The following is a 27,133-nucleotide window of genomic DNA, read 5'->3' as shown; positions in this document are numbered from 1 at the left end:
CATTCCTGAGCTGAGAGGATGGTACAGGAACACCCAGAGCTCTCAAGTAACTGCGTAAACACATTCCTAGGAGATGGTACAGGGACACACAGACCACGTGTAAGATAAGGAGAGGATGACTAGATAAGGGATGAGGATGTTTTGTTCAAACTAGCAGGTACAGGATAGTAACAAAGTATATGGAATGTAATATGTAACTTGCTTGTATTGATGTATAAAAGGAGAAGTCATTAGAGGGGTATCTTTGCACTCACTGGGGGAGCAGCATCCTGGTGCGCTGACTGAGCAGGTACCATTGTTGCAGGCATACATATGTTACTGCAGTACTTCTCAAAGCCAGTCCGCCGCTTGTTCAGGGAAAGCCCCTGGTGGTCCGGGCCAGTTTGTTTACCTACCGCATCCGCAGGTTCGGCCGATTGCAGCTCCCAGTAGCAGCGGTTCGCTGCTCCAGGCCAATGGGGGCTGTGGGAAGTGGTGACCAGCATATCCCTTGGCCTGTGCCGCTTCCCGCAGCCCCCATTGGCTTGGAGCAGTGAACCGCGGCCAGTGGGAGCTGCAGTCGGCCAAACCTGCAGATGCAGCAGGTAAACAAACTGGCCCGGACCGTCAGGCGCTTTCTCTGAACAAGTGGCGGCCCAACTTTGAGATGCATGTGTTAATGTACTTTAGGGTGACCAGATAGTGGATGGGGATGGGGAGTAAGGCACTTATATAAAAGACAAAGCCCTGAATATCAGGACTATCCCTATAAAAATCAGGACATCTGGTCACACTAGTGCAGTGCTTCTCAATCTTTCCAGACTATTGTACCCCTTTCAGGAATCTGATGTGTCTTGCATACACCGAGTGTCACCTCACTTAAACTACCTGCTTACAAAAATCAGACATAAAAATACAAAACAGTGTCACAGTACATTTTTACTGAAAAAATGCTGACTCATTGTGTGTGTCTGAAATTGTAGTTTGTACTGACTTCACATGTGCTTTTTGAGTAGCCTGTTGTAAAACTAGGCAAGTATCTAGATGAGTTGGTGTAACCCCTGAAAGACCTCTGCATGCCCCCAGGGGTACACATGCCCTGATTGAGAACCACTTCCCTAGTCTACCTGTAACCCCAGAGCCAGGGTGCTAGGACTGTGCTTCATAGACCATAAATCTGGCCAAGTGCCTCTGCTACTGAACTGAGCCTGTGGTCTTTCTTTATGAACAACATCGAATCAGCAGTTGCACGCACTGCTAGCACAGCTGACATCGGAGCGCTAGAAACTGAGCAGCCGTAGCAACAACATTCCACACCATGAACAAACAGTTACCGTTCTCAAAAATGCTTAGGCCTAGAAATGTCAAACATGTATCAGTCAAGAGTCTTTGAGATGTAGTGCATGGGGCTAGCTCTAGCAAGCCCAGATTGCCTGTTTAGAAGTTCTGCATTCTGAATCTCTGAATGCTCCATCAAGTTTTGGCAGACTTTACAAAGTTCACCAGTCCTTTTTTGGAGTGGGGCATTAAGTGTATTCTTAAGCCCATGATTAACAGCTGAAGTCAACAGGACTCCTCTGATGGTTAAAGTTATGTGCTTTGTTGTGTCTGGTTAACCTTATTGAATTCACCAAACATCTGATGGCATTTATAAAGGTCTCTCTAAGTCTGGCAGACTAACACACAAGAGTCCAGGTTACTACATTCCTTAACTGTGCTAAAGTCATTGGTCCAAGAGCAGAAAAGTAATTAACAAAAGACTCAACTGATCAAATAAAACAATAATTGAGCAAGTTGTTTAATATATACAGGGTAAAAGACATGCTGCAGGGTATGGTATGCCTCAGAGGTTCTACTGGACCTACAGCTCTGCATCCACTGACTTGTAAAGTACATTGGTGGGCTGGTAATAGCAATTCTTACACAAAACTATTGAAAAAAGTTAAGGAAATTCCTTGTTAAAAAATAAAAAAAACTTATGCTTTTTTGGCACATAGATACCACGTTGATGGAAGCATTTGCCAGGCAGACAAACAAACAGATGATGGATGGGAAGACAGATAAATTTGCAAGTTAGTAATAATAGCATAAGGACAAAGTATTAAAACCTTTTCTTAGAAAGCCAAACAATTCTGAATTCAAAGTATGCCTACAAGACTGCAGGATCATCAATCCATTGAGAGAGAACAAATGGACAGCTGAAAACTTAGTCTAGCAGAAATTTTGCCTTAACTGTGGGAGACAAAGAGACCTTTTCAATGGGTTGTATGAACAAAACTCTTCTTCCAGAACCCAGGGAAGAGGGTCAATTTAGGTGTCAATGGACACAAAAGCCAAGAAATTGATTAAAGGGAACCCTTTAAACTCAAAATTCAGATTCTTAAAAAGGACAACCCAGTTTATAATTGCCACAAACCAAAAAGTGGAAGTTTAGCTTTACTACAGAATGGGAGGAGCTGAGAGCATAAAACTACTCCAGATGACAAAACAAAGAGAAAATATTCAGTCCACCTGAGACATGTCATAGGATGGCAAGCTAAACAACAGGATCAGGACAGGACACTCTGGTATTTGCAGCAAGATCAACTGATGGCTGGTGCCTGGGGGAGGCGTGGGGTGGTGGAAAAGAACATTTCCTGAACACACAGATCGTAACTGAAGGAGTTTTATGCTCTGATGGTGGGCTGGCCTTATGGCTACAGATACAGAAGCGTGCAGTCAGATGTTTGGCTGTGTGTGTTTTTTCTGCATACTGTACTGACTCTGGTCAGACAGCCTGTACAGCAGGCCCCAATCAAACTGCCCAGTAGATCCACAGGCTCGGTTCGTACCAAAGGAACTTGGCCAGGTTTATCATCAACGAAGCACGGTCCTAATGTCCTGGCTCAATGGTGACAGGTACACTAACACATGTATGCCCATTGCAATGGACTAGCTCAGTTAATGGTGGGACTTTCCATTATCCCCGAGGCCAGCCAAAGACACTCCCTCTGAGATACATCTTTATACGCAAATACAAACAAGTTACATATCATCCCTGACATCTCTAGGTACCACTCTCTGATGTATTTGTTGGTTTGATCAAAACATCTCTATCCATCATGCTGTCATCCTGACCTTATAATTAGGATGGGTCAATGTGTTCCTGTTATCTTTGGGGAATGTGCTGGTATCAAGGCATTCTGGTACCACCCTTCTGGTCTGTGCTTGCGTGAGTGCTCTGTGCCCAGCACCTCTTAGGAATATGTGTTTTTGCAATATCAACCCTGTGCTTGCCAAATTCTGTGAACAGGGCTTGCCTCTTGCTCACAACCTGACTTTGCTTCAGAAAAGTTTTGACCACTACTTTAGTTCAGGCCTCATTTCAGAGGCCTGGTATAAGGCCTTATGTTTCAGGCCCTCTTCTTACTCCAAAGGGTATGAATGAACTGATGGTGTGAAGTGCAAGCAAGTGGGAGAGGGTGTACCTCTCTACTGCTTACATTAGTGGGGGTTGTTGGATTTTGGTGAAATGATAGGAAGTGACAGTCAAAAACCCAAGATCAGGGGCATAGAAAGTTGAGCAATGATGAATAAGACACTGGCTTTTGTTAGAGCCTAAACCAAAGCCCCAGACTCAAACCCAGAAGGTGCAGGTGAGGATGGTTCAGAAAACAGGCCAAGATCTGAAAGTCACAGCGTTTTCTAGCTCAATGAGTCCCCAACCCCAAAACACCCTTTATACATTGAGAGATTCCAGATCTCGATTTGAATTTGGCAACAGTGACCCATCTCTACTCTTACTCTAGGTTTGGGAGCTAACATCTAATTAAATGTTGTATCAAGCCATGAAACAGCCACCTCTGACTTTTTTCTGCCTCGATTCTGACTTGCGGTTGCTGTTCTTGGCGGATGAGAGTAGGGAAAGAAATAAACCAATAACTCTAAGGGTTTTCCCCCTGACTACTGTTACTAGAGACCCTGAAATTGTCCCCGACTCCTGGAGCACAGTGGTGTTCCTGGCGACTGGTTGCTACACCTCTTAGCACAAAGATAAGTGATTTTGTACAAGTGTGGATTGAGAGTCAGGTGGCTCAAAATGAGTGATGGGGGTGGGAAGAAGGGAAGTCCTTGAAATAGACTCTGCAAACACAACCGTGTACTCTTTGGAAGAGAAGCACTTTGCAGAGGGAAGTCAAAGTGTGCACTCCAGATTTTAAAGGTATGATGGGAAGCATATGCTGCTATTTATTTTAATGTTGCAATATGGATTTATTAGTGAAAGCTAATGTATTTAATATCTTACCACTGAGTTTAAAAAGTGTTTACTGCAGTATATACATTGTGTGTGTGTGCAACTTGATGGGTTTTGGAAGATGTTAGGATACTAAAATTATCTCTGATTCTCAGAAGAAGGATCTAGAAGGCTATAGGGGGCTTATTACAGGCTGGCTACTGTAACATTAGCCTATGTTGATCTAGAGCATATTCACTCTGAGTCAATGCAGCTAGATCTGATGGAAGACAAAAGGGTCAAAGTCTGCCTTTGATTATACATGTACAACTTTCACCGCCTTTGGTGGAAATTGTACACACAAGTGAGGGGAGAATTTGGCCCTGAATATGAATGCAAGTGTGTGCGCACATTTAACAAATGTGGGGTATCTTCTCTCTTGGTTACTGGTTTGAATTCAATCCTAGATGAGGCAGTATGATGAAAGTCACCACCACTTGATAGGCAGTTTGTCTCTATGTTGGGTGATCTCTGTCCATTTCTTAGCAGACAAGGATCCACATAACTGAAAGACACCATCATGATTGGCAGTCTCAACAGCAAGGCTAAGGTTTACTTCTTTCACCACCATTCATTTATAGCCTGAATTTGGAGGTGCTGAAAATTCGTAATGGAAGTCAAGGGAAATGCAGATGCCATGCACCTGCAAAAATCAGCCTTTTTGCTTTAAGCATCTATTATGCACAACAGCTATTAAGCGTATGGTCCGTAGGACTTTTCAAGCAGACACAACTTTTCCACATTACTGACTGCTATGGAACCTTTCACACAATCACTGTAACAATAAGGTTGAGAATTTAACTCTAAAAGGTAGGCAGTTCAAAGCTACAAGCACAGCAGCTTCACCAGCAGTAATTCAGTACTGTACCTTGCACATATTGGGCCAAATTCAACCCTGGCGGTAAATAGGAACAACTCCATTTATTTCAATAGGAGCTGCAGGGGGACTCAGCACTTATAAAAAATCAGAACACTGACTTAGGACTCCAACTATAAATTTAGGAGCCTAACTTTAGATTTGAAAATCTGAGACATGAAATTTTATCTGTCTTAGGTACTACCATTCCGATAGTATCTGAGCACCTCACAACCTTTAGAGTATTTATCCACACAACACCCCCGTGATGTAGGGATGTGCTATTATTCCCATTTTACAGATGGGAAATGGAGGCACAGAAACAATAAATGACATGCTCATTTATTCATCTGTGGTGAAGCAGGAAATTCAACTCAGGTCCCCCAAATTCCAAGGTAGAGCCCTCACCATCAGACCATCCTTCCTCCCTTTATGCCTTAATAAAGTTCTGTCATGCAATACTGTGGCTGCTACGTGCCCATAATTTTAAATTCCTGTCCCTTATGCATTTACATCCTCAATCTTAACAGTGCATTAGCATCATTGAATGCCCTGGTTTTCTTTTTAAATGGTGTTTGTACTGACTTGGGATTCCATGACTGCACTGAATGGGTCTGTTTCTGATCTTAGTTTGACACCAGTGTAATTCCATTGGACCAGAGTCTCATCTCCATAACATTGACTTCAGTAGAGCCAGTCCAGATTTGCACCAGCAAAATGAAAAGCAAAATCTGAGCCCCCTGAACTTGGATCTGCTCTCAGTCACCCTGGGGCACATCAGAAGGAGCTCCATTGGGTAACCAGACCGCTTCCAGGAAGAGCCAGACACGCAGACCTGCAGTTGTGACCGGGCACTTCTTTGTTTAAGGTGCAGTTGTTGGCAATGCCACATCTCACCTAAGGCTTCACCCTGCCTGCAAATGGACTCACTTTGGCTGTGATCTCACCCTGCCTGGGTTCACTGGGCCTGAACAGTTGGCCGTTGAGTTTAACTGGCAGTAACATTCAGAGAGAGGGAAGGTCAAAATCACACAGACTGGATTTTAAAGCCACACACAAGTATTCCTAGTGCTTGTGCAGCCCCCGCCGGGCATGCCCCCTTGTGGCAGAGCACACCAGAGTAGCTCTCCTCCTTTTGCATCCACGCTGACAGCCACTCCAGCCCTGCAGTCACCCACCTCTTCTTGCAGCTCAGCCTTACAGCCAGGTCGCAGGTAGTGTCCCATCCCTCCCAGGGTAAACAAATAGCCCGCCTGCTTCAGGCTGGGTCCACAGTAGACTCACTAGTCCTTACCCTTCTATAAGGGGTTTCTAATAGACCATGCTCCTTGCCAAGAGGATCTGCTTCACCCTCCTTGGTGGGCCCATAGAGGAACCCAGGCCTTCCTTCTCCTCTGGGTTCCCATCCAGGGACTGTTGTGGAGGCCATTGAGGCCTGGCTCCACTGCCTCTCTGGACCGCTTCCTACTTTGCCCTGTTTTGGCACTGACAGCCAACCATCTGCTCTCCTTCCCAGTCAGCCCCCACTGGAGCTAGTTAATCCCGTTTAACTCCTCGGTCCAGACCCCATGTGTAGCAGGGCAGGGCAGATTGAGTTCTCAGACACTCATTAACTCCTCCTGAACACAAGACTGGCCATACTGGATCAGACCAATGGTCCATCTAGCCCAATAACTTGTCTGCCAGCAGTGCCCAATGCCAGGTGCTTCAGAAGAAATGAACAGAACAGGCAATTGTTGAATGATTCATCCATTCCCAGCATCTTGCAGTCAGAGGCTGAGGACACCCAGCGCATAGGGTTGCACCCCTGACCACCTTCACTAATAGATCCATCAAAGGCTATCCTTCATGAACTAATCTAGTCTTTTTTGATCCCCCTTGTAGTTTTAGCCTTCACAACATCCCCTGGAAATGAATTCCACTGGCCAAACCTGGTGTTGGCCCATTCCATCGCACACACCTTTCCTTCGCTGAGCTGTAGAAAAGGGCCTAGTCAGACTGGGACACCTTGCACTAGTGTGCACATGTAGAATGCACGTGCTCAGGAGAGGGAACACGCTCAGCTGAGTGCAGTTGAGATCCTGTGTCAGCTGGTTAGTTCTCAGGCTGTTGGTTGGGCAGTGAAGAGCCACCAAATGCATTATGTGCCTCTGTGATTGGTCTTAAGCCAAATCTGGCAAGTTACAGGTAGGATGCCTGTTAGATCTTCCGGATCAGGAGAAATCTTTTCCATCCTACTTTCGCTGGGTCAAAGTAAGATAGTTCTCGCAGGGAAGTTGGTAGGCATGCCAAGCAGATGACTGTACCTCCTTGGAGAGCGTGGGGCAACCTTTTGAGACAGCAGGACCTGTTCAGCTAGAAAATAGATTATAATTCACCTGGAATTTGTACCATTTGCATATCAGTTGGAGGAGGGGGTAACTATCAGCGAGGTCTCTGCTGACACTGGCTCTGAGCAATGGGGTTTTAGTGGCTGTCTTACAACCATCTTGCTCCTGTGACTGCCCAAGATGTCTTCAGCTTTGTCTCACTAGAGATGGTCACTGGGAAGAGATGGGAGCTCCTTTTCCCTACATGGAGTCACAAGGACTCAGGAACAGTGGGTTTCAGGACAATATCATGGTTTTGTTTTCCACACAATGAACTTTTTTTAAAAAAAAAAAGTTAAATGTCAGGTTCCTTTTTTAAAGGAACCCATAGTTCTTCTTTAAATAAAGGATTACACCCACTGAACTCAGAGTTTGTCATTTTGGCTGATCACTTTTACCCAGCACAGTGGGATTCACTACTCCAGTGATTAGCTAAATCCAATGCAGTTGTGCACAGCAACCTGCTCTTCTGCTATACTTTCTGGCTCAGGGACCAGAAACAAGATCAAGTTACTTATCTAGCCCATCATGACTAGCCCATGCAGATCAAATAGAGAATAAATTCAGAGAGCTCCTAGAGATAATAAATCACCAAACTCATTGTTGGATAGTTTCATAACAAGTGCATTTGAGGAAATGAAGATCTGGTCATGGATACGTTGTTGGCAGAAAGAGATTATGTTAAGCAGACAAATTATTCATTGCAAGTTACTCAACTCTACTAACTATCATTCAGTTAGTTTCTGCCTAGTTATGATGCTGCTGCTGCTTCTTTCTCTTATACAGATGCACTTCTTGAGTTTCCTTCTTACCTTTGTCATTGCAATGACCCTGTCCAGTGCCCAGTGTTTTTATGAATCCATCCCAGACAAGCAAGTATCCAACGAAAAAGGTAGGCACCGCAAACCCTCAACTATTCCATGTTCAGCATTGTAGAAGGCACTTACAATAGAATACAAGGTCAGACTGGTTTTGTCCATTTTAGTCACTGTCCATTCACTGTAGGTGGGGAGGGAAGAAGGGTCATGAAACAATAGGATGGAATGAGTGTGGGGTAATAAATTCATCCTGGGAAAAATGGGGAGCATCAGGACAAGCATTCAGAAAGGTTTCTCCCCCCTCCAGTTTAATGAAGGATGTTAGACTCTCAGGGGGTCTGGTTCAGGATCCTAGCTTTGGTTCACTGGCAGTAACAGTCTCCATATTAACTGGAGTTAATCCACTGTGTTGCATTTTCCTGGAGACAGAAAGCAACCTTAGAAATATAAAGCAGAAGCCCAATATCTTCAGGTCCATCCATGGAGCTCCTGGTACTGCTCAGGATGGATAGGGGCAAAGGTGAGATATTAGCCACCTCTGCTATCCTCCGATCTGGGGTCAACTTGTCCTGGGCTATGCCTGAAGGCCGCCCCAATTTGTGTAGGTTGTCTACAACTGCTGTTCTGGCAGCCAAGGGATCCCTAGACACAGGGAAACTGGTGGCCCAGAAGGGGCTGGTGTAGGAGCCACTATGCTAGCTGAGGACTCCATTAGGCAATTAACAAGGGTCTGTGCCAGTAGGGGTGAATTTGGACTAGTATGTTTACCACAATATACATTGCTTACATTGGCTCATAGGCATGCCGTCATGTCACATCACATCACACTTTAGTAAACTTATTTGCTGCTAAGTGGTCAGAGGTGTGCAACACCTACAGTGGAAGCCCTTTGAGGAAGGTAGTTGGGGCTAGGACAGAGGGTGAAATTATTTCCAGGTAGATTATTCTTATTAATGCACCAGTCTGCACCCAGATTTTGGCACAAAATTTGAGCTCAAGGCATATACGTACTAATATACATTTTTAATTCTGTATTTTCACATATCTCATCTATCCAGGCTGCTTTAGGGATGGAGAGATGCATGACTTTGGTGTCTACTGGTACACCAAGGATTGCTTACGCTGTTATTGCACTCGAGAAGTAGTGTCCTGTTGCAACATGTGAGTGGAAAAAAAAATATTACTGGGTTATTTGGTTTGGACAAAACACTCTTCATAGCACACACAAAACCCCGCAGAATACAACTGTACTGCTTATTTAACATACTACAGTAATAGGACCAGATAAGTATAGTATCTAAATATCTCACAATCTTTAGTGTATCTACCTTTTGCTTCCAGTGAGGTAGGAAAATACTACTATCCCCATTTTACAGATGGGGAATGGTGGCAGACAGACAGACAAAGTCACAGATCCTAGCCCTAGCCCCTGGACTGTCCTTCCTCTCTGCCCTCAGAGAATAGAAAAAAAGAGGCTAAACCAACCCTGAACTATGCAGGAGTGGCTCAGACTCGGAAGCAAAGTTCCAGATCAGAATTTCACAACTGGCTTTTTTCTTCATAAAAGAGGCTGAGCCAAAACCCAGGATCAGAACAGCCATAACCATCAGGGGTCCAAACCCCAGAACTGGGTCCAGATCCAGCTTTTATGGCTTAGACCCATCTCAAGTGAAGAACATGGAAAGTCACTTCAAACAGATGCCATGATGGGCCAGCAGACTGAAATATGCTCAGAGTCCTGTGAGATTCTGGCTGTGTCCCCACCTTCAAGAATCACAACCTGGTCAGAACAGCAAGACCTGAACCATTATTGTTTGGTATTTGCATTACCATAGCTCCAAGAGGCCCTTGGTAAGACCAGACTTCTTTGCACAAGGTGCTGTACATACATAATCACGTGGCGCATCGCCCTGGTAATAAACGCCATCCCACAGTTTGCCCAGGCTTGTTCATCCCTCATGGGGGATGATCACCTGTGAGGGGTTTCGGCTACCTTCAAGCCCTAGGCTCTTCATCCTGCATAGGCCTGGCTGACTGAGGAAGGATGGTCATAAGTGAGATTCCCACATCTCAACTCAGACATGGATTTCCATCTATAGCCCCCTGCTTCTCATATGCAGGGTCAACATCCAGAATCTGCAACCAGAGGATAGCCTCTGTGTCACGGGAGGGGAGATGTTGCAAACAGCCCTCCAACTGGGGCCCTCTTCTGTGATGCTGTCCCCCAGTCACAGCATGGAGAGAAAGCCAGGCTGCTCCAGTGCCTAGTTACAGAAACTCCATGAGCCAGAGAGTACCCTGTTGGGTCTGGTCCAGGCTCTACACTCAAGCTGACAAGGAGGCAGGATTTCAGAGCCCAGCCTCCAGCCTGAGTGGGAGCATCTACATTACTATTTTTAGCTCTGCAGCCCAAGCCCCGCAAGCCTGAGTCAATTGACCTGGGCTCAGACTCAGCAAAGAAATACCTGCATTACTATGTAGACATACCCTTACTGTGTTAGGCCCCCTTTCCCACCAGTGCTTCCACTCTAAGAATGAAGCTTTTCTGGTCCCCAGTAGAAGCATGACTCATCAGCCAGCCCGCCCCATCGTGGCTTCCCTTGCTGACAGCCACTGCAGCACGCCAACAGTGGGCTGCTTCTTGTGACTCAGCCTCTAGCCAGGTCATACTCTGTTCCACCACTTCTGAGGTAGCAGGGCCCCCTTTCCCCCCAAAAAAACTAAAACAGTCCAACGACCTCCCACAAGGCCTTCAGCCCAACTCAGAGCCTGTTGGTCCCTAACCCACTTAGATTAGGACACTTTCACACCACCATCCCTAGGGTCCTGTAGGGGAACCCAGGCCCTGCCCCTACTGTGAGTTCCAGCCTAGATAATGGCATAGAGAATACATTGTAAAGTTTGCGGACAATATCAAGTTGGGAGGGGTTGCAAGAGTTTTGGAGGATAAGATTAAAATTCAAAATGATCTGGCCAAATTGGAGAAATAGTCTGAAGTAAATAGGATGAAATCCAATAAGGACAAATGCAAAGTACTCCACTGAGGCAGGAACATTCAGTTGCACATATACAAAATGTGAAATGACTGCCTAGGAAGGAGTACTGCGGAAAAGGATCTGGGGGATCCCCTCCTGTCCTTTCCCAAAGGCTCTGCGGGCCCTTTGCCAGAGCCCCTTTCTTGGAGGAGGAGTATCACACAGCCTACTGTCCCTCTGGGCCTCTTGCCTCCTTTCTTCTGCCTTAAAGTCCTTCCCTTAGCAGGCACCCTATTCCCCTCAGCTGGGACTGATCCTAAATTGGGCATGGGCCCAACCTGCTGCACTAATTGCTCTGACTCCAGTTAATGTTTTCCTCAAACATTGTAGGTCACACACACACACACACACACACCAGTGCAGAAGTTGATAGTCACCTGAAATACAGAGAGGGAGAGAGGGGCAGAAGGTAAGGGCAGAACAAAGAAGAGGAGGTGGGGGATCAAAGAAACTGCAAAAGCATACAGTGACCCTACCCCAAATGCTAGAGGAGTTTTAGTTGTAAAAAAAGAACCATCAGGTGGGCACAATTAGGAGGGGGAAAGGAATTGGGAGGGGGAGAAAGAAAATTGAAATCTCACTACAGAGAGCGCAGCAGCCTGAGGGGCTTTTCTCTCAGCCTTTGGGGGAGACTGATGATCCAGGTGCTCTGCTGCTCTCACCCTGCTGTTTGTTCTCTTTCCCCATGGCAGAGCGCTCACCCCTGTTGGCTACGACCAAGAGAAATGCGAGTCTGTTTTCGATGTGGAATCCTGCAGCTACCAGGTGAGGGGGAAAGTCAACCCTCTCCAGAAATGTGAAGTTGAGAGCTGGGTGATTTAATCACAAGTCCTTTTTCTGAGGCATGTTTATTGTGACAAAAACATGCCTTAAAATTTTAAGCACAGTCAACTCTTGAGAATCATATTGTAACAAAGTGATGCATAGCTGTTAAGCCATAATAATTTTGATGTATGATGAGATCAGTCCTGGATGACACTATTTTGCTTCTAATGGGTGAACCTGCTTCCTCACCTCCTCCTTTGTAGATAAGTCTATTGCTAGTGGTCCACCCCTCCTTTCAGTGCATAAGGGAAATAGGAGAGAGGAGACTGCTTCATCCCAGCAAACAAGGAAGGAAGGGAGACTGAGAAAGGATTAAACATGAGTCATACACAATAGGTTTCAAACCTCTCACTGGCCTCTGTATCCACCTGAATTTTCAAACCCCTAGACATAGTTTGAGAGCTACTTGCCTCAGAGCCGCTAGATGGCACCTTAGCTCTGTACTGCAAACCCTACTTGCAAACCCAGGCCTTGCTCCTGTAAACATGCACTTGCTTACCCTTGAGCACTTGGGTAGTTTTATTTGCATTTAGATAGACTGTTGACATGGATGAATGCTTGCAGGATCAGGGCCTGCATTTTTTTTAAAGATACTTTTAGCTTACTGTACTTAATAAAGCCTCCAAGCAGATATAGGGGGAATTGTGATGACTGTTCTATCCCAGAAGAATGACCAGGATGAACTGCACCTTAGAGCGGAGCAGGAGGACGATAAAGCAGCAACATCTCACTTCAAAAAACTTAATTCAGGAATTAAAATATTAGCACAAAACTCAGCCTAAGAAAACTATTAGAGGAATCAGGGAATTTGCTTTTAGAACCATGTCAGAACAACCTGAGTCAATGGAAAAGAATAAATGAAATCCCATTATACTAGTTAAAGCAAGTGGGCACAGCTATTGCTGGTATGGTTCCATTCTGCCATCCCCTTCCAATTCAGGCCCCTAGAGGTGTAGTTTCCAGTGTTCCATCTGCTCTAGGCATGAATGTACCAAGTCATAGGGCCGCCACCACTTCCTTTAGAGACAGTTCCATAGTTCAGTCAGTCTCCCATCAGGGACTTTCTAAGAAAGCTAGTCTGCTTCTAGTTAGGTCACCTTCTCCTCCCGCCCCAGCTAAAAGATGTCCCCTCCCTCATCCCAGAGCTTTTACACCCAAATCCTTCTATTAGAAGGGGGCTCCAGACAACTTTTAATCCAAATTTTCAGACAACTTTAGACAATCTCTTTCCCCCTCCCCACCCCCCTTGTAGACTTACCAACTAGCATTCCTTTACATCTTCTCCAAGTAAAGAGCTAGGCATGTACAAGTGATTCCCTCTAACCTGCTGATGAATTGTCCGTCTCCTCGGAGCTCCCTCCCTTGGCCAGTGAGATACCAAGAATGTCATTCCAGAGGTGGTTCTACCAGAGTCATTTAGGAGATGCTCTTACTCCATCACACCATGCGATGACTCATGACCATGAGCCCCCAGCTGTACTGACCCTTCTGCTGCCATCGTTACAATCTGTCATCCCTAGCTCTCTCACTGAATGCCAGTATTTTCTTGTTCCCCAAGATCAGCACCAAGCTAGAATATCTGCACTTCTGTCAGAGGCTCATCTCCTGTTATATCTTTAGGGCAGGTGGGTGCACGTGCATTGTTTTTCCTATCCTCTAAGTTTAACATCCCCTGTTAATTAACATGCTAGCTGCTCCCTCTTCAATTGTTGAATAATTTTGTCAAACAGCTCCCTCTCAATTAGGAGCAGACCTTTAGAGTGAAGAGTTATTTGTTGCCACATACATTGTACTGGCACAATATTGCCACCTGGGTGTTCCATGAGTCCTGAGTCAGCTTCCAGAAGGTCAGGAGATTGGCTTGAAAATAATCATGAGGTTTGGTGGCAGTTTGCCTATTATTTCAGCCATCAGGGTTAACCTTTTTCAGGCTTCTCTCCACAATTTGAGGTCTAGAAGACAAATAATGCAAGCCAAGATTCTGATGTAGTCACATGATTCCAGAAGCTGAGGCTTTAGAAAAAGACACCAAATATAACAAGACTCTATAGGAAAGCTGACCACGCTGTCTGTCTGTAGTTTATTCATGTCACTGTTCTTGGAAAAAGTAAATGTTGAGGTTACATCTATGGACATTGGGCTGGACAAGGAGGTTTAAGAGTTTGCTTCATAGACTGTCACACACCCCACCACCTCTGCACAAAAGTTAAGATGCAAGGAACCCAGTGAACAATCATTGTCAACTGGCTCTCTAGAGACTGAGACAGAAGATGTTGGCACCCCAGAGAAGTTTAACATTAAAGCTTTATTAGTCAAGTCATAATGTTTTCAAGTGCTGCAAGTGAAATGAGCACACAGCTATGACTGGTGCATGATCAGCACTACATCTATGGGATGGAGCAGTGGACCCTGGTTTCACTGCATAGGCTGCTCGCTGGAGCTGCTGCCAGAATCTTGAGGCTTCAAGACATCAGGCAGCTCGGGGGTGCTGGAGAAGGGGTCGATGTGCAATGGCTCAAAGGAGCCCTCGCTGGCTCTGAATAAGGCCAAGCCCACCATGGCTGGTGCCTGGGGACGGGAAGTCTGACTGCTTAACCCACATTCTATCAAGGTCCTGTCACCATCCTCCAGCAACCAGTCATCCTTGTATAGCTGCTGCTCCTCCGGAGGCCTCTTCAGGATGCCCTCCACAATCTTCTTCAGCTCCTGCACAGTGGCCGTCTCCTTGGCATCAGCAAAGATGGTCATTTTGTGGCGACGGATCATCAAGAAGACGTCCATTGTTGCTACGGGGGCTCCCGACGGTCTTCTGGTGCCAAGGGGCACCACGGCCTTGTGTGCTGAAGATACAAGACTCACAACTGAAATGAGAGAACAGAGTCACGTCGCTGGAAGGGATAATTTGAGGAGGCCAGGAAGAGATCTAGCCATCAGAGCCGATGAACGGCTTCACTCCTGTTCTGCCAGACAGACTCACTATAGTTATAAAGGCATAATCAACAGAGTCATTTACTCATAGGCAGATGATGTTTCCAAGGCATGTTCTGTTCATTACTCTCCGCTGTCACTCATTTTAGTCCCAGAGTCCCTTGCATTCCATAGAAATTTGGTGCCCTTTCACTTATGCAAACTACGTCAGATGCTCCTGATGCTAAGACAGCAGAAAGATATTCACTCTAGAGGCAAAAAATCCAATCGCATTTTATGTTTTCTGAGTGAATAGTTACTCATCTATCCTTCATGTCAGGCCATCCACATTTGGCTCTGGACAGATGGAGTGTTGGACCTAGGCTCCCTTGTATGAATGGTCTAGAAATGGACGGAGACAGTCAGTGACAAAAAGCTAGCTACAGAATTAGACTTCCCCTCCCATCCTCCTCCAGCTTCTGCTTAGACCTGGCAGAACCATTTCTGTGCCAGGTCAGATCTTATTCATGCATTTTAGGCAAAGAGCAGAGTCCCACCACTGTACTTACTATTAATTAAAATAGTGTGCTAAGAGTTTGAAATCAAGCAGTACCAAGTCAGGTGACAAGCAACTAGCAGACCAAGTCTGCATTTACAGACCAGCAATGTGAGGTGCTGTTCAAAGCTGAAACAAACACATACGACTTCAGAATGTCAGGGGACGTCTATACTTGGAGCATAATTCCCAGCTCAAGGTGCCATGCTGCTTAAGCTAGTGTGCTAAAAATAACATTGAGCCACTGCAGCAGGGGCTAGCTGCCGTAAGTACTTATCCAGCAGAGAGATTAGATAGCCACACTCTATATGGCTAGCCCCTTGTGCTGCTCATGCTGCCACACCTATACTCAGTTTTTGGTGCACTGGCTTGATCAGAGAGAACATGGATATGCCTCTGACTCAGGGACCCCTTAGTGCATTGTGTTTACAGGGATCTCTGGGTCAGATATCTGCATAGTCATTCACCAAAGAGTGACATGGGAGGTTTCTATCAAGAACCAGCAGCCTTCTGGTTGTCAATCATAGTAGCTATTATCCAAAAATACATTCTGCAAAGAGTTGTAAAACTATTCTGCAAATAGTGTTCTTAAGGTCTTGGAGTTAAAGCAAGTCACTGGAGGGGACATACCTTGGAGAAATCTCTTCCAGGCAGGGGATAACAGACACTTATTTCCATGTTTGGCTATTTGTGTATTGTACACTTCACACTGTGAGGGTGTCTGCATACAGAGCTGGGGTGAATTGAGTGCAAAGCCCATGACATGGTATCTACAAGAAGAAATAAACAGCAGGGGTGGGTGTGTTGTGTTTATGAATGAAGAGGAAGGATTGGTCTGGTATATTCTGGAGTGCAAAAAGACACACAATCCTATGCCTGGGAGGCAAACAGACAGCATGTCTGTCTCATGAAAGGAGGGTCCCAGCGAGCCTGTCTGTAAAGCGCTGCAAGGCTTTTGGGTGAGCGATACTCTACCCAGAGTATCATTAAGTAACCAATTAAATTGCTCTAGAACGCTTTAGGATTGTGTGATATGTAGCCATTTGTTTCCAATACTTCTACTTGAATCTGCATGCTTTGCTAAATAAACATACTTGATTTCACTACAAGCATATCTCAGTGCTGTGTGTTAAGTGGAGTTGTGATCTGAGGTGAAAATGGTAAACTGCAATGAATGGTTTCTTTGGAAGCAGTGAATCTGTGTATGCCACAAGTGTTCCCCAGGGTCTACGGCAGGGGCTGGACACTCAGAGGTTGGGGTGTGCCCATCGCTAACCTGTAAAGTAACAGTGCAGCCTGCATAGGCTTAGAGGGGTGTGCTTGTGATGCCTGTGGAGCCAGGTAGCTGACCCACAGCAGGTTCCAGACTAAGGACAGACGGTAGCAAGGTGCTCAGAAAGTCCAGTAGCCTTCTGGAGCTGGAAACTGCACCCCCAGCTTGAAAGGCTAGACATTTCCTTAGAGGCCAACATCAGAGTTCTACAGCTTGAGTTCATTTCCGGTGTCATGGGCCCAGATCCGCAAGAGATATTCAGGAATCGAACTGCCATTGAAATCTTGGGAGTTTGGAGTCTAAGGAGGATCAGGTACAAAGCTCCATTGGTTAAGAGATGGATGCACAGCACCAGCCACCTCTCTACTTCACCTCCCTGGAACTCAAAGTGAAAAGTTTTGCAAAGTTTGTACCTATTTGAGAATTAATCCTCCAGCTCTGAGCTGGAAAGAGGAGCATTTTAATTATGCTATTTTAAAAGTCAGTTTACCAGCTCCACTGATAAATACAGTAGCTGTGTAAGGAGCAAACTAGAGCCAGACCTGAAGAAATGCCACTATTCTCCCTCGCACCCCCATCTAGCAGGCTTGTTAGAACTGAAGCAGCAGGCAGCTTAAGTCAAGGTTCATCTAGAGAGATTCATTAGGAGCCATTCCAATACTACACATCCAGCAAGCATAAGAGTAGCAGCAGGCAGGTGGGGATATCATAAATAAAAGGAGAAGCAGCTTTAGGTTGCTTGGCCATCACATGACAGTCAGTTTGCAGCAGAGAGAAGCTAGGCAAGCTGTGTCAGGAGGAGTTGTTGGTTGAGACAAATTTTAATTCAAGCCATGTTCCATTAACAATGAGCACTACAAAGGGTGCATTGCCAGCTCACTCGTGCACCCCAGGGGAAGAAGGTGCAGAGTATTTACACTGGTACCACAGGGCATCCTGTTTTGACTTGTTTCTTGATCACAGTGGATTGATCATGTGTCAGCTAACACACACAGTCTTGAGGAGAACAGGAGTACTTGTGGCACCTTAGAGACTAACAAATTTATTTGAGCATAAGCTTTGGTGGGCTACAGCCCACTTCTTCAGATGCATAGAATGGAACACACAGAAAGAAGAACTGGGCTGTAGCCCACCAAAGCTTATGCTCAAATAAATTTGTTTGTCTCTAAGGTGCCACAAGTACTCCTCGTTCTTTTTGCAGATACAGACTAACACAGCTGCTACTCTGAAATGAGTCTTGAAGAGGTGTATTTAGGGGCTTGTCTACACAGGGCACGAATGCCCACTGTAGGGGGTGTGATTTCTTAAGGGTCACCCATTAATTGGTCTGAGAAGACCTGCTGGTGTGCACTAAGAGCCCTCTATGGTGTGATGAAAGCGTGGAGCATGGATGCTGGGTCTCCTGCCCCAGCACCCTAACCACTGAGATACAGAGTCACTATTTCTCTCTGGCCCACTGACCAGAGCACCCACCTGAGTGGATCTGAACAAGGGTCTCCCACATCTCCCTGAGGAGGGCGGATGATTTGAACCTAGGTCTCCCATGTCCTCTGTGAGTGCTCTAACCACAGGGATAAGCTTTATAAGGGAGCACCACCACCATCTCCTGCTGCTGTTTTGTGTGGGGCAGGCTCCTAATTTATTCCCACAGGAAATGCTGGAGGTGCCTAAGCCCAGAGGGTGAATTCCCATTCCCTACACAGAGCAAGCTGCCTCAGATGCCTCCCTGCAGAGCAGATTAGCTCCAGGAGAGGGGCAGAACTTAGGACATGTCTCTCACCAGCACCTCCCAGTGCCTACCTTAGGCAGCCTGTGCCCCACCTAGCATGCTGCTTTGGTGGCTCACAGTCCAAGGCTTCTCTCTCCCCCCAGTCACTGTATTGGAGCCAAGGTGCCTAATTCAGGACTGGTGGATCACAATGTTGTTCCTGTGATTTTCTAGGTGCCTAAAAGGATGTCAACGCCTCAGGCCCTTTGAGGAGTGAGCCTTCGCCTCTGCCCTACCTCACAAGAGTGTTGGCAGTGAAGATTGGGGTACTCAGATATCATGATAATGGGGTACAATTAACTCTCTTCTAGCTAGGGTATTTAACACACCATGCTTAAGCCTACCATGCCAAAAGCTAGTTTTATGTCAAAAGAGTTACTCTTAATTACAGCTGTTACCTAGCATGATTCCCATGTCTTGGTGACTGACAGCACCACAAGTTTTGGCAAGAACTGGAAACTACCAGGAAAGGAGAAGTTAGTCAAAGGAACCTCCACTTACACCAGCTCCCAGACGCAGAGGATCACATTCCAAAAGAAAAAATAACCAAGCCTTTTATATTTTAAAGGATGACAACTTCAGGCAGAGTTGTGGTATGAGCTGTTATGTTAGGCTGCTGACAGTGGAGGAGTTTTTAGTTCTCTATTATTACTTTTGGTCACCATCTGCATTTCTCTCCATTTAAGTAATCAAGTCCATAAGTAACCAATTTCTTAGTGCTGCAACATCAGGGTGTGAAACACTGCAGGAAAGATTTAACTTAAAGAGGACTGTTTGCAGTGGAACATTTCAAGAACAGTTTGTAAAGACATTTCACCAAGCATTTGGCTCTATAGAGAGCTTGATTTGAAAACCCACCCACCAACCACCACAATATTTGCACCAAGTTGAACTGATGTTGTCCCTCTACAGTTTCTACAAAGAGACAAGAACTGACAATGACCTTCAGAAGAGCTATTTCTCAGAACAAAGCCAAGCACAGAAAACAAGCCACAAAACACCAGCATGCTAAAGAGCTGCTAGCCTCACCACACATTGCAAGAATAAAAAACCAAATAACAAGAAGGAACTAGAGTTTCCTGCTTTAATCCTCCCCACCTCTTGATAGACTTACAAAAGCTCCACTCACCACTAGCTCCTATCACAATTCTGTCCTCCTCTCTGCTCCAGGTCCACCAGCAGATATACACCTGCCCTCAGTCATTAGGTTTATCTAAAGTCTTACCTCCACCACAGCTCTTTCACCTCTTCCCTGAACCGCAGGTTGGCCTAATCTCTTGTCAGTCATATGGGTTCTAATGAGCTCAGGTGTCTCAATCAAAGCCCCCCAGACCTGCTGGGCAACGCAGGCTGATGGGAGGAGGGCAGGTCATTCTGCCTTGAGCTATTGAGTACCAGGGATAATGTATTGCACCAAAGCCCCAGTCCAGCAAGCTGACTGACCCTAGCAGCCACACAGACTCCATTGCTGTCCCTCTCCCCTGTGCTGAGTGCCCTCCCTGCTCCCTTGCCCTGCCCCTTCACTTCCCCCATCCCGCTTCTTTCCCTTGTCTTCAGCTAATCTCCTCCGAGCTAACCTCCGCCCAAAGAAGCTAAAAACCAAAAGCAAACAAACAAAAATCCCCCCAAACCCTCCAACTTTGCTCCCAAATGGTGGCACTAATATGCTGATCACTCTGCCCCCTGCCCCCTTTGCCTGTCTTGTCTATTTAACCTGCAAGGTCCTTGGGGAAGGGACTAGCTAGAGCCCTATGGACTCAGCAGACATGGGTTCAAGGCCTCTGGCCTGCTGAGTGACTGTGGGAAACTCATGTCACAGCCCTGTGCCTCAGTTTCCCCATGTGCAAAATGAAGGTAATGATACTGAGTTTTTTGAGAGCTATGGGTGAAAAGCACCATATAAGAGCTAGGTGCTAGTGCCTCGCAGAGTGGGGCCCTGTCTCTGGTTGGCCCTTAGGCGATAATGTCATAAACATAGTGCTGAATTTTTATTTCTATTTAAAAATGAATAAAAAGCCTAGCCAAGGCTCACACACCAGTATCAATACATTATCTATACCAGCAGCATTCAGATGATCAATTCAGAAGAAGCTCAGTCAGCCAGCCACCTACAAAACTCCTTTGCACCTCTTCATTGTCTGGGAATTACCACCTCGGCCCTCTCCAACCTCCTTCTAGCACAAGTGTCTTCTGCAGTGCACCCAGAAAGCCATCCAATCCAGGCTATTTCAAACCCAGGGGTGGGGAACATGTGGGGATTGGTCCTGCTTTGAGTAGGGGGTTGGACTAGATGACCTCCTGAGGTCCCTTCCAACCCTGATAGTCTATGATTCTATGATCCTATGTTCCAGAACTGGGGAGCCCTCCCAGCGGATACCTTGCCAGCTGCTCCTTCTTTTTTATAAAGAGGTGGATCTGGCTCACACACCGCTGCTGACCACAGCTGTGGCAGTATGGCCTGGGGAGAATAGTGATCTCACAGCCAGGCTGGTGCCAGGCCATTTAGAGCTCTCTAGATTACAACCAACACCTTCAACTCCACCCAGAGACTAGGGTGGCCAGATGCCTGGATTTTGACCAGAATATCCTGCTGAAAAGGTGACCTGACAGTGTCCGGTCGGATCTACTGGCATAGGGAACAGGGGATCTGACCAGACATCCAAAGTCTGGTTACTGCAGGTGGGGGAGGCAGGGAGGCACTGGGTCATCACCTGCACCAGCCCCTACTCAGCTGGGGCCACCTCCTACCTTCGTCAGGCAGCTGCAGCTCCAGGCCCAACAGGCAAGTCCCTTCTGATCCGGGGTGGGAGGGGAAAAGCAGCAAGTGATGCGGGAGGAGGGAAGAGGAGTGGATGGGGGGGGGCACCTCTCTGCTGTGATTGGCAGGAAGAGAGACCATTGTGACTAAGGTGAGCACCTTTTCAAAATGCAAAACAGGGCACATGCAGGAGCTCTGCCCCCTCTGTGGCCACATCCCCTGCTCCTCCTCTTCCCCAAGGCCCCGCCCTCTGGCCAGGTGGCAAGACAGAACCGGGCCATGGTAAGAGCTGCCCAAGGAGCCCAGGCTGCTGCCGGAATCTCTGGACCCTCCACCTGCCCTGGGTGGGGTGTTGGAATGCCCAAGAGCAGCCTGGGCCTGTGTTCCTGCCCCACAGGATGCACTGCCCGGGGCAGGTGGAGGGTCTGGGACTCTGGGGCTCCCCACAGCAGCCTGGGCTCGCTGGGTGGCTCCTACTGCTCAGGTCTGGCTTCTGGCCTGGCCAGGGGCAGGGCTTCGGGGGGGGAGAGGAGGAGTAGGGGGCAGAGCCTCATGGCAAGGGGGGGTTAAGGCCCACCTCAGCACCCTCCCCCCACTGGGAAGAGGCTGGCGCCACCCCTGAGCCTCAGGTAGGTGCAGAGCAGCACGAGAGGGAATCCAAGACAAATGGTGTTCCTGAGTCAGTCAGCCGGGGACTGGGACTTGAAATGTACATTTTGTGACTGTCCCACCCATTTAGGGATGGGTGGTCACCCTAATTGTGACAGCTGTTTCTACTGAGGTAGTCCCCTGTCTATGAGGGGCTAAACTGAGACTCACTGTCTCATCTCACAGCCATCAACTGGTAACAATTGTCAGCCGCTCTCAACCCAGCCTGGCTTTGAATCAGTGACCTAGCGGTACCAGGTGCCACCTTTCCAGGCCCTGGCGGTGGCCGGCCTTTCAGAGACAACCCCACTGAAGCGCCATATATAAAAAACCTGAGAGGTGTAATCAATAAATCCATCATAGAACAGAGGTCTCTCCACGCCACTGCACCGTGTGAATGTCCTGTTCCCTATGCTGGTCGGTGGAGCTCTCACTGTGACAGGTCAACAGAACAATAATAAACCACCTTGCTTAATATGTGCTTTCTCCTCTCTGTTTCTTGATGGCTGGCCAGGACTGGGAGCATAGCTGTCAGGAACAGGTTCTGTTGGTTACACCGGGGGTCACTGCAGAGTAATTCTGTTGTAGCCATTGGTGTTACCCCAGATTTACACCACGGTAACGGAGCTCAGAATTGAGCCCCTGCTGTATTTGTGAATGGGTAACACTTGCCTTCAAGTTCATGTCCAAAGACACCTCTCAAAGCCAGACCTTCTGATCAGTGATTGGGACAGGTTAGAGCGGCCATTGGCATGATTTGGCCTCTGCAGCAGGCTCACATTTTCATTGCTTACCCTTAAACAACTATTGTTTCTGCATGGACTATAAATACACACCGCTCCTCACAGCAACCCGCCAGCGGCCCATGAAGCTTGCCTACGCCATGGTAAGTCAGTGGCTGGTGGTACCTGACTGTGTAACTGCAGACTGTGTGCTTGGGAGCAGTTCTCCTCTTTATTTGCGAATAATGAGATTTGTCCTCCTTAAATCTGTGTGAATGAACTGATCAACGTTACCAGTGAAAAACCAGCCAAGTTTGCAGTGAGTTTCCCTTTCTCTTCCAGAAGTTCCTGCTGTTCCTCTTCCTCGTCCTTCTCACCTTGGGGTCCCTGTGCACTGCCCAGTGTTACATGAGACCCCCAAACAAATACGGTAAGAATGGCAAATTCTCCACGCATGCACAGGACTTCCATTTACTGGATTGAAAGGAGCCCCTGCTTAGAAATGTGGGGATTGTGCTGTCAGTTGCAGTGTGATGAAGATACATAGGCAGTTAGATGGTATGTCATATAAGAGTGTCTCCAGCCAGACAGCTAGCTAGCTACATACTCCCAAACTGAAAGGCACGGCAGAGTTCCCTATGGACTTGGATATGAGATTGTTGCCTAAACAAATAGAATATCACATGGGAGAAAGAGGAAGCAATGCTAAAAAGCTGGCACCTCTCTGTCCTGGCCTCACTGTTTCTATTACTACTCATTGTCAAACATGGAAACCAGAATGGAAGAACTAATTGCCTGCTTTATTGTGTCAGGATGGGGGATGGCCTAGTAGTCAGAGCAAGGGGGGGCTAGGTGGCAGGAGACCTGGTTTCTACTCCTAGCTCTGCTACTGACTTGCTGCGATAGCTCGAGTGAGTCTTTTAACTGCTCTGTGCCTCAGTTTCCCCATCTGTAAAATGGGCATGGTATTACCTACTTCCAAGGGTTGCTGTAAGGATTCATTAGATTTTCAAAACATTGAAGTGTCTTAGGTGTCCAAGTCCCATTAAGTTGCTGTAGGACTTAAGACCCAGATTCTCAAAATATATAGGCACCAAACTCCCATTGATGAGAGGTGCCTAAATACCTTTAAACATCCGAGCCTATGTGCCTACCACACATAGGTGCTTTCCCACTGTTACCCAGTGGGTAAAATCCTAGCCTTACTCAAGTCAATAGCAGAACTCCCACTGACTGCAATGGGGCCAGTATCTCATCCAAAGTCTTTAAAGTGCTTTGAGAACTTGAAAATCACTATGGGCTAGATTATGCTTTGGGGCACAGCTCTGAGCAAGGGGCGGATGCATAATCTGCACTACTCCCACAGTGGCTATGGGAGGTGCTGTGACTTGGAGAAACCCCTCCAAGGCCAATTCCCACCCTGCTTCTCCTTTGCTCTGGGAAGGGGAGGGAGATAGTGACTTGATTCTGGCCTACAGCAGTAAATTATGACACCCCAGAGCCAATAATCTGTCCATCCCCCCACCCAGCTTGGAGGGCACAGGGGTATGTGGCCAGGTCTGCTTATTCCTATATTCCTAGGACTGTGCAGCACAGTTCGGATGTGCAGTCCAAGTCACCATCTAGCCCTCTGAGGTGAGTATCAATAGTAGCAGAACGATGCTTAAAGTAGTACTAGCCATAAACTAAAGCATTTCTCAGCCTCATAACATGTTTTGAATAGCATTTCTCTGCTAAAGATGGGTGTGCAGCAGATAACATTTCACCCTGCTAGTCCGCATCCTAGCCGCAGCAGGAGCAACGGCATTGCATCCCATCACAGAACACGGCCCATATTCGTCCCTGGCGTAATTCCACCCAAGTAGTCAGAGCTTTAACTGACAGCACCCAACCCAAATGCTGTATTTTACCTCTAAATGTCACCATTGATCTACCGGGCATTGTTTTTTTTGTGTGTATCCAGGCTGTGTTGAAAACAGAAAGCTGTATCACTTCGGTGTAGTGTGGAAGACCAAGGATTGTTTCAGATGTGAATGTCAGCCGCGAGCAATGATCTGCTGCAGCCTGTAAGTCCAAGCAGACTAGGGCTACTTTTGTACCAAGCGTAAGGGCGGGTTGAAATTTTCTAAATTTGGAAGTTTCAGTGAAAATTTGCATTGACATTTCAACAAAATTGGAGCAAAATCCTCTCTCCGGGTTTTCATCCAGCTCTACCCCTGACAAAGCAGAACAATCTTCTTTTTATCCAGGCTTCTTTGAAAAAAACACAGCCACAAACTTGCAAACATACAGCTCAGAGCTTTTCCCTATTACTCCTCCTAACCCTCCTCTTGACTTTGCCACCGGCAGGATCTCGGATCCCCTTTCCCCGGATTTTTCGCCCTCCCTCTCTATGGCAGCTTTTCTCATTTCTGGAGATGCATGACTCATCACTCCAGTTCTAGAGCCCTAAACATGCAATAAAGCACAGATATTTAGTGCGGCCCCTTGCAGTCTATGGGGCACCGCACAAGGTTCTGTCTGTTTGCATCTCTCAGGCCCCTAATTGTTCTAGATCAGTTCTTAATCTTTTCCGTATACTCAGAACACCTTCCTATCTAGCCAGTATGTAGCCGAGACTCTGTGCCCCACAATATAGGAAGGACAGGGTGGTTATGGCCCCTAGGTTGAGAACCCATGTTCTTGATCCCATTGTGAGTCCCTGCCTTCCAAAATTTAAATCATGATTATGTCCTGGACTCATGATGCTATCAGAGGTCCTGTGAGTGGGAAAAAAACCCTGGAGGGGGCTCATGGTTGGAATACTGACCAAGGTCACAGCTGGTTCAGAATTTTTCAACAAATTGTTTTGAAAAATGAAATGAAAAATACCGATTTAGTGCAACCAAAACTGTTTGCAAAACAGGGTTGAGTTTGACAAATTTCCCAACTCAAAACAAGGTCGAGAATAAAAGTTTCCAAACCCTTGAAACGTTGCTCTTTGCCATTTAGAAACAAAAAATTCCAGTTGCCCTGTTCAAATCACCTTTAAAAATTTAAGCTAACAAGACTGAAAAGAAGGTTAAAAGAAAAAAAGATTGGCATTAAAACAAGACGTTTGAAAATGATTGAAACAAAATGTTTTGATTGACCCAAAATGGAAAAAAATGGGGGGTTTGGTGCACAAATATTTTTGAGATTTTGACTTTTTGTCCTGATTCTAGACAGGAAAAATTTAGAACTCTGGAAAATAGTCACTGGATGGGAAAACCATTTCCTCCCCAGCTGTAAGTGAGGACCCCCTCACAGATAATTCCCCCAACCTTCCACCCACTGGAGGGGGCAGGGGGATAGCAAGGGCAGGAGGGGGCATGCCGGAGCTGTTCTTATGTGCTGGCAGCTCCCTGTCCCTGAGGTGGCCCAAAGACCTCATAGCTGAACCACTCCCTGGCAATCTCTCAACAGGGCAGGCAGAGGCTTTTTCCACTCTGGCCCTGCACCAGGTCCAGGGTGAATGTGGGGGGAGGGATAGCTCAGTGGTTTGAGCATTGGCCTGCTAAACCCAAGGTTGTGAGCTCAATACTTGAGAGGGCCATTTAGGGAACTGGGGTAAAGATCTGTCTGGGGATTAGTCCTGCTTTGAGCAGGGGGTTGGACTAGATGACCTCCTGAGGTCCCTTCCAACCCTGATATTCTATGATTCCATAGGTTTAATTCCTAGCAAAGCTACTACAGAGAATTACATTTGAGTGAAAAAAATCAGTTAATTTTTTTACTCACCTGCTAAGACTGGAGATCAGAGCTCTGTGTTGCCATAGCAACAGTCAATACCACCAGCAAGTACTATGGGCTAAATTCATCCCTGAAGTTACTTCCCCTGAAGTCACTGGAGTTGTACCAGGGATGAATTTGGCACAGTAAATATGATTTTTTTCCTGACCTATATCTCGCGTCCTGATCTCATCGTCTTCCTCACTGACAGCGTTTTCAGACCCACCAACTACGACCGAGAGAACTGCATCGCCCTGTTCCATAGGAAGAGCTGCTCTATGCGCGTGGTGTGGAAGAGTGATCCTCAGGAACCCTGCAATGTCTTTGCCGGAGTTGGTTAAGACTGCTTTGAAGTGGTCTTCTCATTCAGCAGCTTTCTTGCAAGTTGAGCAGACCCAGCACCACTCCCTTAGAGGAAAGCAGCGAATCAGTGTGTTTCAGGAATAACAGGCTTGTGTCCCCCTTTTCACACATGCTCTGCTGTGACTTCTCTTGTTACGTACAGATTTGTGACTGAGATTTAATCAAAGATCATTTACGGTAACATCATCTCTGATGAAATCTGGGGTTAAATAAAGACACAAGCATCAAGCTCT

At 46.6% G+C, this 27,133-nt stretch overlaps 2 protein-coding genes across 6 annotated transcripts; one reads left to right on the top strand and one right to left on the bottom strand.

Annotated features, from left to right (window-relative positions):
- Positions 1 to 14,441: 14,441 nt before the first annotated feature.
- On the bottom strand, positions 14,442 to 21,527 carry LOC120368857 (elongin-B-like). Of its 4 annotated transcripts, XM_039481524.1 has the most exons (3): positions 19,789 to 19,896; positions 16,249 to 16,388; positions 14,442 to 15,016 (listed from the first exon to the last, which is right to left on the bottom strand). In XM_039481524.1, the coding sequence occupies exons 2-3, from the start codon at positions 16,376 to 16,378 to the stop codon at positions 14,571 to 14,573; spliced, it is 576 nt and encodes a 191-aa protein (XP_039337458.1). In that variant the 5' UTR covers positions 16,379 to 16,388; positions 19,789 to 19,896; the 3' UTR covers positions 14,442 to 14,570. The 4 variants fall into 4 exon arrangements, with proteins under 4 accessions (XP_039337458.1, XP_039337461.1, XP_039337462.1 ...); XM_039481527.1 differs by lacking the exons at positions 16,249 to 16,388; positions 19,789 to 19,896 and adding an exon at positions 21,408 to 21,527; XM_039481528.1 differs by lacking the exon at positions 16,249 to 16,388 and having other exon boundaries at positions 19,885 to 19,952.
- A 110-nt stretch (positions 21,528 to 21,637) lies between these two features.
- Positions 21,638 to 27,133, top strand: LOC120368858 (beta-microseminoprotein-like). Of its 2 annotated transcripts, XM_039481529.1 has the most exons (5): positions 21,638 to 22,046; positions 22,867 to 22,951; positions 23,130 to 23,217; positions 24,751 to 24,853; positions 26,749 to 27,133. In XM_039481529.1, the coding sequence occupies exons 2-5, from the start codon at positions 22,883 to 22,885 to the stop codon at positions 26,876 to 26,878; spliced, it is 390 nt and encodes a 129-aa protein (XP_039337463.1). In that variant the 5' UTR covers positions 21,638 to 22,046; positions 22,867 to 22,882; the 3' UTR covers positions 26,879 to 27,133. The 2 variants fall into 2 exon arrangements, 1 of the variants encoding a protein (XP_039337463.1); XR_005582815.1 differs by lacking the exon at positions 22,867 to 22,951 and having other exon boundaries at positions 21,639 to 22,046.

Source organism: Mauremys reevesii, linkage group 7 (genome assembly GCF_016161935.1).
Source record: "Mauremys reevesii isolate NIE-2019 linkage group 7, ASM1616193v1, whole genome shotgun sequence".
NCBI classification, from domain to species: Eukaryota; Metazoa; Chordata; order Testudines; family Geoemydidae; genus Mauremys; species Mauremys reevesii.
The sequence above is the reverse complement of the archived record's forward strand: the minus strand, read 5'-3'. Positions and strand labels throughout refer to the sequence as shown.